This window comes from Cervus canadensis, chromosome 6 (assembly GCF_019320065.1).
Source record: "Cervus canadensis isolate Bull #8, Minnesota chromosome 6, ASM1932006v1, whole genome shotgun sequence".
Lineage (NCBI taxonomy): Eukaryota > Metazoa > Chordata > Mammalia > Artiodactyla > Cervidae > Cervus > Cervus canadensis.
In genome coordinates, this window is record NC_057391.1 from 73,724,506 (window position 1) to 73,739,100 (window position 14,595).

At 30.9% G+C, this 14,595-nt stretch overlaps 1 protein-coding gene across 8 annotated transcripts in view; it reads left to right on the forward strand.

Moving 5' to 3' along the window:
- GPHN (gephyrin) overlaps window positions 1–14,595 on the forward strand; it is a 524,662-nt gene that overhangs the window by 328,790 nt on the left and 181,277 nt on the right. For 4 of the 8 annotated variants that reach the window (XM_043472318.1, XM_043472314.1, XM_043472319.1 and 1 more), the window contains one exon: window positions 12,106–12,162. The exons of 3 other annotated variants lie outside the window; for them this stretch is intronic. In XM_043472318.1, the coding sequence (XP_043328253.1) occupies window positions 12,106–12,162 (57 nt within the window). Of the gene's footprint in view, window positions 1–12,105; window positions 12,163–14,319; window positions 14,392–14,595 lie in introns of all 8 variants that reach the window. One more of the 8 variants, XM_043472321.1, reaches the window with a different exon arrangement.

Below are 14,595 nucleotides of genomic sequence, written 5' to 3' on the forward strand. Positions count from 1 at the left end.
ATTCCTGTTAGGTCAACAGCTATAATGTTGATATTACAAATTATTTTTAATTCACATTTTATTTGCTCTCTGCAATATTTTTCCAGATTGTGCTTTAATCCATTAAGATTCTCCACCTATAGTGAAAACATGATTTATCAAACAAACCAAGTTTGGATTTCCTTTTCAGTACACTCGTCACAATCTCATAAAGACAGCGTATTATCTTTTCTAAAGTTCTATATAGAATGGCATTGTCTCCAGCAAAAATTTGTTTGCTGGGATGACATAGTATTTTTCTGTATATGGGGAAATTCATTTCTCCTTAATATCAGATATTTTCTTTTCATGAAATCTGACTGAAATGACAAATGATTTTCACTCCTTTGGTTTGAGGACACAGTGAAATGTATTTTAACAACAAACTTGAGATTTTAGTCTTACATTGCCCTAAGTAAAACAGTGCCTAAGCCAAAAAGTCAAATAATATGTAGATTCTATGAATGGGCAATCTCTGGAGGACTCAAATTCTAAAATGGTGATCATCTCCCAAAAAATGGTTTGCTAAAAGCATAATTCTATAACAAATTCTGTTTTAAAGTGAATATGATTCACAAATGAAATAAGTTCTGCTTTTCAGTTATGAAAGGCAGTAACATCTCTTTTAGAATCAAGAGGCTTGATGTAGAGAATAATGACCAGAACTGAAAAGAAAAAAAATCCAGACTTTCAATCAATTCACCACTCCCTGTCAATGTCATTAAAAAGAGAGAATTTTTTACAAAGACCAGTTCAGTTTTCCTTTTATTCCCTAAGCATCTGAAGTTTGACTAAAATAAATACATGAGTAAAGGTAATCTTTGCACATACTCCCTTGTACTTCAAAGGTTAGAATAGGACTTTGTGCACAGACTAACCACCATGTTATTTTTTTTCTTCTTAGGAAGAAAATATAAATTAATTTTCCTATCTCACTAAAGTTTGTAAAATAATTTTTAAATATATATTAAAGTATCCTTATGGAGTATGTGTTCCTTTAATAATAATATCTAATCTTATATTCAAACAAAATGCAGAATTATAACCTCTCTAGGCTTCTGTTATTGTCCTTTGAGCAAAGGAATTTAGATTACTCTGGATAAAGAATATTTTCTTAACTCACAATTTTTAATGTGTATATCTGAAAGGAAGTGAATTTCCTTTCCATATAAAAATGGCATTATTTGATCTAGTATCAAGGTGATATTTTCTCTTGAGTTTTTTTTCCTAGTGATATTAGTTTTTACCAACTATTCCATATGAATACCACTTTCCTTTGTGAACGCCAAGATGATTGTGTAATATGGCTAGTTCATTGGTTCCCAAGTCTTTGGAGACTCAAGAAGTTCTACAGTTCTAGCCTGAATCAAGGCACTAACTGAGGCCTGCAGGTTATTTCCTACTGTTTTTGAGAGCCTAAAGAAAACTAGCAAAACTACACTGACCATCAGGTTTCTTTACTTTTGTCTGAAGTCATATCAACATTGGCACATCAACTGTCCAGCTATTAATGACATTGTAGAAGTGTATGGGTTCTACATGTGGAGTCAACAAACACCAAAAAGGTTGGAAAACGTTTTGAATTAATAACATTAATTAGTGTAATAAAATGCATCTCTGGACATAAAAATGTAAGTTTTGGTTAACAATCTCATGGAGATGAGGGTTGCTGAGCAATAATATTCTCAACTTTGCTGGTCAGATCCATCAGTTCTCAAACTTAATAGTCTCAGGACCCCTTCACATGCTTAGGAATTATTGAGTACCTCAAAGGCTTATTTATGTGAATCATGGCTGGTGATATTTATTGCACTGATAATTAAAGCTTAGAAAATTTTAAAATGTTATTTTTTTGCTTAAAATTGAGAATAAGACCTTTCTATGTTAATTTAATAATATTTCTAAGGGTGAAAATGATGTTTTCCAAAATTTAAAAAAATCTACTAGAAAGGATGGCATTGTTTTACATTTTTTCCTATTCATTTCAATGTCTGGTTTAATAGCTGGATTCTCACATCTGCTTCTGTACTTAGTCTGTTGGAATATGTTGTTTTGGTTGAAGGAAACAAATCCAACCTCACACAGTTATGTGTTTAGAAAAGAAAGGAATATCTCAATAACATTTTCATATAATTGTGGTTATCCTTTGACACTGCAACAAAATTGTTCAGTTGATAGTATATTAAAAGTTAGTTGAATTGTAGAATTTAGCCCTGTCAAGGGCCATTCATTCTCCAATGTATTAAAATCCTTTGGACATACTGCCATATATAAAATAGATAAACAGAGACCTACTGTATAGCATAGGGAACTGTATTCAATATCTTATAATAGCCTATAATGAAAAGAATCTGAAGAAGAATATATATATATAAAGGAATCACTTTGCTATACATCTGAAACTAATGCAACATTGTAAGTCAGCTATACCTTAATAAAAAGTTGTTCGTTCTGGGGAAAAAAAAAAATTCATTGGTCAGTTCTGAATGTTTAATGGATCTTATATCCAGGTATGTTTTTGTAATGTATTTTTTGATCACATGGAAAATATAAGTTCTTCCAAGTGTTTTTCAAAATTCATTTTCATTAATATAACCACCAACTCATTAAAAACTCCTTGGAAGCATTGGAAGCTCATGGTGATATCCATTTTCCATAATTTTAATTTTTGCTTAAAACAGTTTTTTTTCTTTGGCCAAAAAAAGCCAACAAACCCTGTTCGTTTTCCCTAAATTGACTGTGTCCTTTCATTCATTTTCAAGAAAATGTCTATCAAACACCTAAGTCTGAATAGTCATAGTTTGTGAGACATTCTTTCAAGCAAAAATAGTGTTCTGTGCAAAACCTGGCTAGTTCAGCTTGCAACTCAAACTGTTGCCTAAGTTCTTTAACTTGAGACACTTGTCATTTGTTATATAGCAGAAGTATTTTATTTCATTCTTCCTATTTTGTCACACTCAATGGACAAATTTTAATTAAATTGAATATTTACTGTTTCATTGAGAGGACAATGTTAATGAAAGTGTTAGGACGTAGGGGTGAATAATACAGTAACTATTCACACTATTTGTATCCACTGCCTAGATTTCTACTGTAGTACCAAACCACCATTGCTTTTGTACCATCATTTCAAATGTCAACATAGTGTTAGAGGCAAATAATGTCTTGGTATTATTATTAAAATCATTTGACCTTGTGGACCCCTGAAAGAATCTCAGGGACCCTCACAGGTCTGTGGAACAGACTTTGGTATAATCAAATGAGCAGAGTGCTTTATGTTTCTTACAAAGCATCCTGGGTCTCTCTTGTTTAGACCATGTTGCAGTGGTATTCTCATTCCAGAAATCTTATCCTTTATGTCAATGACCACCAGTACCATGCTTAATATAAATGACTCACCCTGACTCTGATCCAGATTAATTCTAGAACAGGGAACAGAGTTTCTCCTCCCTGACTCAAAATAATAGAAGATTTCACAACGTCTTTTGAAGATGACAACCAGAAAATACATCTCCAGCTAGCTTTACTCATTTCCAATGTGAAACTATTCTATATTTGTACAGCAACTGTTTCCCTAGAATCTCCTTTCTACTTATAGGTACACAGAGTCCTCTTTTAAGCTATAACTTAGTTGATGGAAGATAATTTTAATTAGGGATATCTTTGGGGATGACTTCCTTTTTTATAATTAGTTTGGAACATTTTAAATTGATGAGATTTTTTAAATAAAAATACAGTTTTCAGCTTTCTAAAAAATAATGTTAATATTTCTGGGCCAGATGACATATATTAATACTCAACTGGCTTTCTTTATACCCTCCAGGCTACTTTACTTGTTTACATTAAATGCCTGGCTTCTAGAGACTTTTGAGTAACTTATTTCTACTCTCATTCATTATTGTCTAGTTTCTCCTCCTTTTTAACAACATTTGTTTTGCTATTTATTCTAGTTTGATAGAAAAACAGATTTTTTGAGACTTCAGATAAAGGGTTTTCATGTATTTTCTAATAGAAAAGGCACTCTCCAGTATGGTAAACTGTTTCATATTTTGAAGAAAACTGAAATCAGATAGTAATAATATATTTTAGCTGTGACTTTTGAATTTACAAATTATTTTAAATGGTTGTTTTATGACATTCTGCTAAGTATACAAGATTTACCTTGATTTTTGTTTCTTCATTCATCTGATTAAACATCCTCTCTACCTTTATGTACAATGAAAATTGAAAATGGAATTTCCCCCATCCTTTTCTTAGCATTTAATGTTTACAGAATTAATTTATCATTGAAACTAAGTATAACTTAACTGTGAAATGTACAATCACCACATTGAAATCTGAGCTGCAAATGAAATTTGATTAGCTCATCTGAGAATATATAGTTAACCAGAAAGTATCAGCTAATAGTTAACAGTTTTATAGGTTAGACAGTCTACAAGCGCCATGGTCTTTTTTTAATTATTATTTAAGAAAAGTAATATACATGATCATTTTAGAAATTTTTAAAAATTAATATAAGAAAAAACAAAGAGAATTCCTGTAAGATCACCTTTAATAAATAACAGCTGTTAAAACTGTGCTTATATCATCCTGGGTTTATTTTCCTATGCATTCAAATATTTTATCTAAATGGATCATGATAAGAAGGCAGTGATTAAGAGCTCAGGTTCTGGAATCTGACAGGCTTAGCCTTGAATCTCAGCTTTTTCAGTTACTATATGTATGGCTTTCAGAACATTACTTCATCTCTATAACCTTATTTATCTCATCTGTAAAATGAAAAATAATACCATTTGCCTCATAGGGTTATTTTAAGGTTTAAAATTTAAAATGCATATAAATCATTTACTACAGTATTTGAAATATAGGAATGATCACTAAATATGAGCTATTGTTATTAAATATATACAATATATTAAATATATATGAAATATATATAATATAAATATTATAACCTATCTCATACATTTAGTAACATTCTTTCCTTTCTATGTCATGAACATGTTTCCATGTTTTTAAATTATCTTTTACAACATTAATATCAATCTTTGTTCAGTATTCTAATTTGTGGGTATAGCATAGTTTTTTTCACCAGTCCCTATTTTGCATATTCTAGTTGTTACCTATTTCCTAGTCTTACAAATAATGCTGTGATAATCTTTTGGAAGTTAAATGTTTTAGAGTCTTCTCTTAATTAAACATAGCAACTTGTATTAATTCTACCTTTGTTGGAAGTATATGCCAGACTTTTAGGCCCATGGTTCCCATAATTCATAAGGATCATTTTTGCATCTTCATGAATTCAGTTTTAATATTCTGGAAAAAGCAGTTTCTAACATTTGCATTTGACTGATTTACTAATGGATGTTTAAAAATTGTAGATCCAAAGTTATTTTAAGAGTCAACAATATTGAGTATGTAAAAGTACTGCTCTTTCAGGCACTAAATATTAAGCCCTGGTCTGCCACTTTATAACTTTGTTAGAACTAGTAGACCTCAGTTTCTATATCTGTAACATCATGATAGCAAGTTAAGTAGCCTCTAAAGACCGTTGTAGGTCTATAATTCTGTTCCTTTGAAATAAGTTTCTATACTGACTGAATAAATATTATCCTTCGCTTTAGCTCTTCTCTCTGATATTATGTTAAGGTCCAATTAATGTAAAGTAATTTACATTTATTTCAGGTTTCCCATTTCATGTTGCTACATAAAGATTATTAACTGAAAATATTCTAACTTTGTTTAAGACCTGTTTCATTTAGTTCAAGCTTTGTCTCTATTAAATGGAATATTGTTTTCTCTTGGTATTCACTAGCATTTGTCTAAGTTTTTGGATGATAGGGGACTGAAAGCTATAGAAATACAAGGAATAATGAAATTAAGAATACTGTCTTTCAGCTTAATTTAATATCTTTGATTCCTATAAACTTTTTTCTAAAAGTTTAGGGTATGTTTTGTGTAAAAGCAGCTCAACAAAATAATCTGTCCCATCATTATTTCAGTAGCAGAATTTATTAGCTATAGCCATAATTCAAATCTATATAGTTAACTGGCCATGTCTCTTTCATGACTTTACTAGAGAGCATATCCCAAACTAAATTATTTCTCAGATCTTTATATTTTTAAATGATACATATACCAAAATTTGCCAAGTATTTTCTTGCCCAAAACTTCAGGATTATCTCCTCTCCCTTTTCATTCTATTTTCATTAAAGATACAACACATGTTAATTCAGAAATCCACTCAATGAGTATTTTTAGTGTACATTATGTCAAATACTATGCTAGGTTTTAGAAGTATAGTAGTGGATAGACTTACTGAACCTGACTTTAAAGATCTTATAGTAGAGCAGATGTGGGAAAAAAATTACAACAAATCTATCAAAGCTTTGATAGCCTAAAAGAGCTCGTCTCGTCTTATAGGGTAAAAAATAAATAAAATGAGTAAAGGGCTGTTTACTTAGCCCTTTATGAAACAGTAAATAGCTGTTTCATAAAAAAAGAGAAAATCAGCAAAGAAATATGTGGGGATTCTCACTAGAAGTCTATTAAAATTTTTGTAGTCAAATTGATAACTATTTTTAAATTATAATCACTACTATAATGAGCAGCAACATGAATATTCCTAGTCACACTAGCAGAAAAATAAATTTGTATGACATTGCAAGCAAGCTATATATTTTTAAAATATTTTGTTTAACCAGTGGTATTATTTCCAGAAATTTTTTGGTGGTAATTATCAAACAGAGAATGAAAGACTTAATTATAAGATTATTTATCAGAGCATTATTCATATTCATGAAACAGAATCAACCTTAATGTCTGTAGTTAAATAACTTACGATATATATGTATATATGAGTTATTTATATAATCTAAAAAGTCATATTTAAGAATATTTAATGGCATGGGAAAATGCTCAGAATAAAATATATAGTTTAAAAAAGTAGTAAACAAAATTGCATAGAGATTAAATTATAGGTTATTTTATAATCTAAATTTGTTACTAGAGCAGAAAAATATGTTTTTATGTTTTTTTATTTAGACAGGATCTGGTAATGACAAGGATGGGTGTCTTTTGCCTGCTTCATAAAGCCAACTATTTGCTTGTGTTTATAATTTTATTTATACCAGGGTATTTTTATATGCAGGCTAAACCATTCTATTCCTAATCTTATTGGATAGAAAATTATATTTCAGTTGAAGTTTGAATACAAACTTTTTTCTATCTCCTATATAAATAACAAATAATTCTTCAGAACATACACTATACTATTTAAAAGTTATCTATTCCAAAGTACCTAATAACTCTTTTATACTGCACCTATAATGGGCTTCTTATTTTCTTTATAGACAGATAAGAAATTTGGGGAAAAAATATCCTGGATTGAATTATTCTCTAGATAGTAGGCAAGAAATAGCATGCTTAAAAGTCTAATTTTGTATAGATTGCATTATTTCAAAATCAAAGCTCTCATAGAAACTTAGGGATCAAAATAATATGTGTAATAAATAAATGTGTAGTAAAATAAAAATATTTGAAATTATAATAAACCATTAGAAATCATAGCCTTTAAAATAAAGGATTTCCTAAGTATACAAATTTTTTGTAAGCCAGGGGGCAGTTGGTAGATCTGTGACTTGCTACCAAGATTCTTATTCTTGACTTCTTATTTCTTCACTATTTTTTGCAGTATTTCCTTGATCGTCTCTATCCTTTTATTGGTTTGGCTTTCTCTAGAAATGCATTAGATTATTTTTTCTTGACGCACAGAATTACTGCTTCTCTTATTTTCGTTTCTTCCTTCCTTCTTTTTTACTTTTCCTTAATAAATCAGACATGAAACAGAATTATTTTACAGTGAAGCACCAGCTTTACTGAAAGGCCTAAAATATAGTGAATTGAAATATTAACCAGATCCCCAAAAGAATTTCTTTATTCACAAATTTTTTTAAATTTTGAATTCTCAAATAAAACTTTAAAAACCTCCTTCTCCAATCATAACTATCAGAAGCAGTCTATGTATCAATATATATTAAGTGATATTGGTTAGAAGACAATTTCTAAGAAAAAAGTTTTATTTCCTGTCAGTGATACCCATACTTTTTTTAAAAAGTGGCACATTAAAAATGTCTGTTTCTCAAGGTAGTTTTAAATATAAATTAGATAATTCTAAAATCAAAACAATTCAATCCCTAGGACAAACAAACAGAACTGTTTTTTTAATCTATATAATCTTAATCTAAATCAGTACAAAATATATTAGGGGAGAAAAAGGGGAAAGCTACGTAAGTCATTCTGTAGATGAGAGCCCAAATTTAATGAAGAGATCTCAGAGCCAGAGAATTTAATACCAGCTATTTACTTTTTTTTATTTATAGCTCTCCAGAAAGCTACTGATCCTAAGACCTGAGTTCTCTCATCAATAAAACAAATATATAAAATATGTAACCTTTTCTCATAATTCTTCACCAAAATCTTGCCACTAAAAAGAAGTATTAATGCATCTACTTGTGATATGGGCACTTACCTTAACATGACTTTTACAATCCAAAAATTTCTTGAAATTTCATATTTTGTTTCAAAAATTAATATAAAGATGATTTTATATTCCAAAATCTTGTATGTTTGCCTTTGAAAAAATATTGACATTTTGCTTACAACTACTTATTATTGGCAAGAGAGATAAGGGTGAGATGGAGTAATTTTCTGCTTTGTTAATAACAGAAATACTTTTACAGTATTTACAGAGCTCAGTTTTGGAGAACCAAATTAAATCAAAGGGAATCAACAACTCAAACGGTATGAACATCCAGGCATTTTCTTTTGTTGCATAATATATGTATGATTCAAGCTCTTATTTTAAAAAAATGAATACAAGTAGCAGTCTTTTCACAATTTTAGAGGCCACATCCTCATAATTAATTCCTTAGGGTAGATTACCCAGTAATTAATTCCTAAAGAAATATTCCCAGAATGCTGCCAAAGAAGTGATACAGTGCAGTCTTCTGAGACAAATTTTAATGGATATCTTGTTAATATATTCTAGCTGAGAGGCTGAATAGAAGATTGAAATGATTTTGATCCTCTAATTTATTTCATTTTCAATCTCAGTAAAAAATATTTACAGAAGGATTTCTTCAGGGTACAGAAATCATTAGTGATAATGTTTTTTGTTTTGCAGGTAACATTTAGTTTTCAATATGTGTAAGTAAACTAATAATTTTAACCAACCTGTAATCCCTACAGTTCTTTACATCCAGTTCTCAAACTTCATTTATATTGCAGTGATCTTATATGTAGTGTAAACATTTGCAGTTTAACCTCTTTTAGTTATTGATGGAGAATGTTTAGTCTCACATAAAAATATATATCAAATTAGCTATCATTGTGAGACTTTTATAATTATCATGAAGAATGAATTTTATTTTATCCAAATGCTAATCTTTTATAATTTCTTTTAAGTTCTAATCAAAGTAAAAAAGTAATCAGGTATCTGGATTAGCTATGAATTTCTTTTATTTATGCTACTCCATCAGAACTGATGATTAAGTGTTGACTAGAATAAATGAGAGCATTATATTTTAAAATCTATGATTTGACTTCTCTCTACAACTCAAATTTTATATTTTCAAATTCTTTCTGAAGTTTTTCAATATTAGGAATTATTACCTGTGTCAGGAGCAAAAAAAAAAAAATCACATGACACTTGAATTACAACCACTTGTAGCACTGATAACCACATTGGTTTTCTAAAGTCTTCCTCTTATGATAGTTAAGGATTTTCCATTCAGATTTAAATACAGAAAATCGATGTCAAGCATTGACAGAGGAGCTCTCTACTCCTAAAAATCTTTGTTTAATTTGGTGTATAGTCTGTTTTTCACATCCAGAGTTCATGGTGATTGTCTTTTCTTATATTTCATTCTTTAAACTTCTGTACTAGCACTTGCATTTGGAATTGAAATGATTTAGGAAAATTTTCTTCCATGCATTAGTATAGTGACAAAATTTCTAACATAAATTGGATAGATAGACAAATAGACCCACAGGGACATGTATACTTAATACAGCCTCTTATAAGTATTAGGTTTTTTTCCAGCCTATTTATTTCCAGGCCTATTAAGGGAGTACAACTTTAAAGTAGAAATCAGGAATGGCAGATGTTGGTCTTGGGTTTGTCATTAACATCCTATGTAACCTTGACCTCATGTTGCTGGACTTGATGTAGTTTTAAGCCTTCCAGATATAAAAGATAATGTAGAAAATGGTCTTCATGTGTTACTATTAATATACAATAATTCAGTTTCTAAGCATTTTTAGAAAGCAACATGAGATATTAGACTATTTTTATATATAACTACATAGTTTATAATCAAGATATTGTGAATATCAATTTAAAATGGAAAATAGCTTTTGATATAAAGATGTTCTCTGAGATCAAATAAAATAGCTTGAGAAAATGACTAGACATTATGAACGCACTGTCCATCAGAGGCCCTTTATTATAGAACATTGCCATTCTAATTAGTATCCATTGTTTCTGAATTTGAGAGTTTTTTTCAACTAAAAGTTGAGTAAGGATCAGTGATTATCTTTGGGATATAACATTTAATTAGTGTTGAAGAATTAATAAAAAACTATATCAAGTAAAACCAAAAGTTGACTCAGATCTTATAGACCAAGATGCTCTTTTCAAAGTGAAAATCCAATTTTCTCAGTGTTATTCCTAAGCAATCTCTTTATGCTATCAAAGATATCGTTAAAAAGATAAAACAGTAGCCTGCCTCTAGAAATTATCATTTTGTAATATGGTCAGATTTCTTATTTTTCCTGAGGACTTTAACACTGGGAATTTGGTATCACATGGATACTTCATCTTCTCTTTTTTTTTTTTTTTTTAACGTTAGCTAATATTTTTTTTTTTTTTGGTCTTACATTGATATGAATCAGCCATAGATTTACACGTATTCCCCATCCCGATCCCCCCTCCCACCTCCCTCTCCACCCGATTCCTCTGGGTCTTCCCAGTGCACCAGGCCCGAGCACTTGTCTCATGCATCCCACCTGGGCTGGTGATCTGTTTCACCATAGGTAGTATCATCTTCTGTCTTTTAATACAAGCAAGACCATCACAACTAACTTGAGCTGTGCTGGTCTGAATGGAGACCATCATCCTGCACATGAAGGAATCCATAATGTAAAAGCACTTGATCTGAAGCTTCCTTTCAGTCTCCCCTGACTCTTTTTTTCAGTTTTTTTTCCTATTTAAATACAATATTAGTTATTGTTACAGCTCTATTAAAATAAAGGCAAAGGGCATCTAATAAAAAAGGCAAAGGCATCTAATAAAAACACTTTGGGTTTAGAATCTTCCTTTCCTCATTTACACAGTGATTTAAAACAAATTTCTAAAATAGCAGTTTTATTTTCTTTTTTGTTGTCTTACCCAAGAGGAAAATTCAAATGAAATAACTGAAAGTTTTGAGGGAGTGAATGTATCTAACTTTGGTCTGGCATTAAAATTTTCTGGTTGGGCAGCACAATTGTTTAATTGGGAACCTCAGTGACAGCTGAATAACCTCAGTGCTTGGGTCAGCAAGCAGAGGAACTTCACTCTGTCACCGACCAAGAATGATGCTTGTCGAGACTGACCTCTCCACTTATGGAACACTCATGCATCTAGTAATACCACTGTTGTCTTCTGATATTACAATGGAATAGGCACTAGAAGAAACCAAGTTTTCTGCATAGGTATATTTGTAATTCTTTGTTTTTTGTAAGCCAAATGCAAATGTAACACTACTCCAGATACTGCTTCATTAGAAGTCCCCAAGATAACCAAAAGTAAGTGCCCGTTTCCTCATCTTAGGAACAGAGTCATAACAAAGACTGAATTCTAGAAACCTGCCTATTTGCAGAGCATGTCATATAGCCTCTGGGTTAGTTACTTAACTCCTTGGCCTCCTAAGACATATCTCAGAGTCGATTGATGTTTTTGCATGTATTATTTACTAATGTTTAGAAAAATTTTTAAGTTCACTTTTTCTTTATTCTGTCTTTTTTACCCATCTTCCCTCATTGTAGCAAATTAGACGGCCGGATGAAAGCAAAGGAGTTGCTAGTAGAGTTGGATCCCTCAAAGTAAATATGTTTCTAACATTTTTTGGCAAGATTTCGTCTATAGCCTACACTTCTTCCTTTTTGGAGGGTGGAGGGAGGGAGGGGGCTTTTTCCATTTTTCACCATCCCATTTTGTTTTATTTTAGTATTTTTATTGGCTGTTGGGTCATATTTTTTTTGTTTGTTTCAGCTACACATAGAGCAACCAGCTGAAGGCAAGCTGTCAAATAACTAGCTTTGAGTGGCACCACAAACAAGAGAAAGGGCACCTGCCTCATTTCAGGTGCCTATAATTTGGGGTTCCAGAGTAAACCGTTCCTCTGATTGATGTCACTGACTATGTATTAAGTTCCTGTTACACAGAGAACAAGCATTTATTTTCAGATTTTTATATCCCCCTTTTTTTTGTTGTTAAAAGTAACTAAGTATATTTTAGTGCCATTACCATTTTGTAGTTCATTCCAGAAAAATAATTATTATGAGTTAATAACATATATCACATATATATATAATCTTAAGAATTAGAAAAGGAATTTCATATGATGCTATTATAGTGAGCTCACATATAGTTAATAGTAAGCACTCTTAATCCCTTTTGTTTTGTCAAAAGTTAAAAATTGATATAATAATCAAAAGAAACTGATATTTATCTAAAGGTTTGCCCATTTGTGTATATGGCCTACTAATACACCACTTAAGATTTTTGATCTTATGGTACCATTTGGTAGTTGTTAAATATCCATTTGGTCAATATGTCTTGGGCACTTGATACTCTAACATTTAATCACGATGAAAAGATAAATAAGTTATCACCCTTAAGAGACTTAGGCATAGCCAATTAATCACTTTTAATGCTGCCACTATAAATGCAAGTTGGAAATTTTGCTGAATTTTAAAAATACACAAAGAAACCTTCTTCAAAATTAGCCACTTCTGTCTCAATCCCATGTGTCCTAACAGCAATAGTAACTGCTAAATTAATCAAAATGACATAAATCACTGTTCTGGAATATCCCAATATTCAGTAACTACTTTGAGGCTAATATTAAGTCATTTAAAAATTTTACACACCTCCAATTTATTTCCATTTAACAATTTATGAAGCACTAATATCTGTACTCTTTCCTCTCCTTGCCTCTTCTGCCTTCTTAATTTTACTTTTTGTTGTTGTTTATTTATCTGTATGTGTGCACACATGAGTGCACATGGATGAGGGTGTGTCTGTATGTTTGTGTCTTTTATTCCAAACAAGCCATCTTCTCTGTTCTCTAACACTGCTATATACTGGGTAGCATGTTTCTGTTATTATTTCACTAAGATAATCAGAGGGGCTTGGAAGTGTTGGTTATATGCCTATTTCAAAAGCAAGGCAAACTAAAATTATTTAGTCAGAAATATATGACTTTATGTATCTTGATGATATATCAGTAGCATTCCTCACTGTCTACCTGTGAGGTATCATATTTTAATTTTTAAGGGGACATAGATCCATTATTGTTGAAACTGGATTATAACTCAGATTCAAGTGAGAAGGTGCAGTTTGACATAACTTTTTGGAAATGACTGATAGTGAAATGAAGATTAAATAGCATTCATAACTGCAGCACCATCTGCTATAAACTGGATTATATGTGCAAGTACACCTGTGTTGATCTTGAACTTAAACTTTTGGATGTATAGAACTTCAAGTTGTCATTATATGTTTATTGTTTTTAAGTGTATATACAATATGATTATGTATATACACATAAATACATTTAAGAACAAAATACACATTTTAGGGTTCAGTCCATTTACTTGGATATGGATGAAGCCTTAAATCATAAAGTGTGTTTGGGAAAGAAAGGCAAATTTCATGGTTCTTAAGTATCTTTTTTCCATATTTCTGCAAAAGCGAAAGCTTTAAAGTGAATCTGTAGGGAATTATAAGAATAGTTATGGTATTTATTTTCTCTAACACTTTGGGGAGAAAAGATGCTTTAATTAAAATATTCTCTTCCTAGTCACAGTTTATTGAGCGTGTATTCTTGCATTGTACAAAGATCTTTGATGTTTTGAGATGTTTGCCAAAGGCAGTGAGGAATGTATAATGCTATGATCTTATTTTTAAAAGGAAAAAGGAAAACTGAAAAGAGAACAAGTTGCTTTTTCAATTCATTTTCTGATGTTTACATGTAGCTCCATCGAAAGCTGGAGGAGCTCAGAGATCACCTAGAAGGCAATGTGAAAGGATACTCTCTCAGAGTAAATGTACGATTTCACTCGGTGATTTTTTTTTCCCCAAACTTCTGCTGACTGGTAATTCCAAATCAGATTGGTTTGTCCTCTCATCTCCATTTTTTTACTTTCTGTCTCTTTCTCCCTATCTCTTTCTTTCTTTTTGAGCTGTAGCTTCATGCTCACATTTATGAAATAAAGATTAAACTGGCAGGGTAGATGACCTTTAGCCACAGT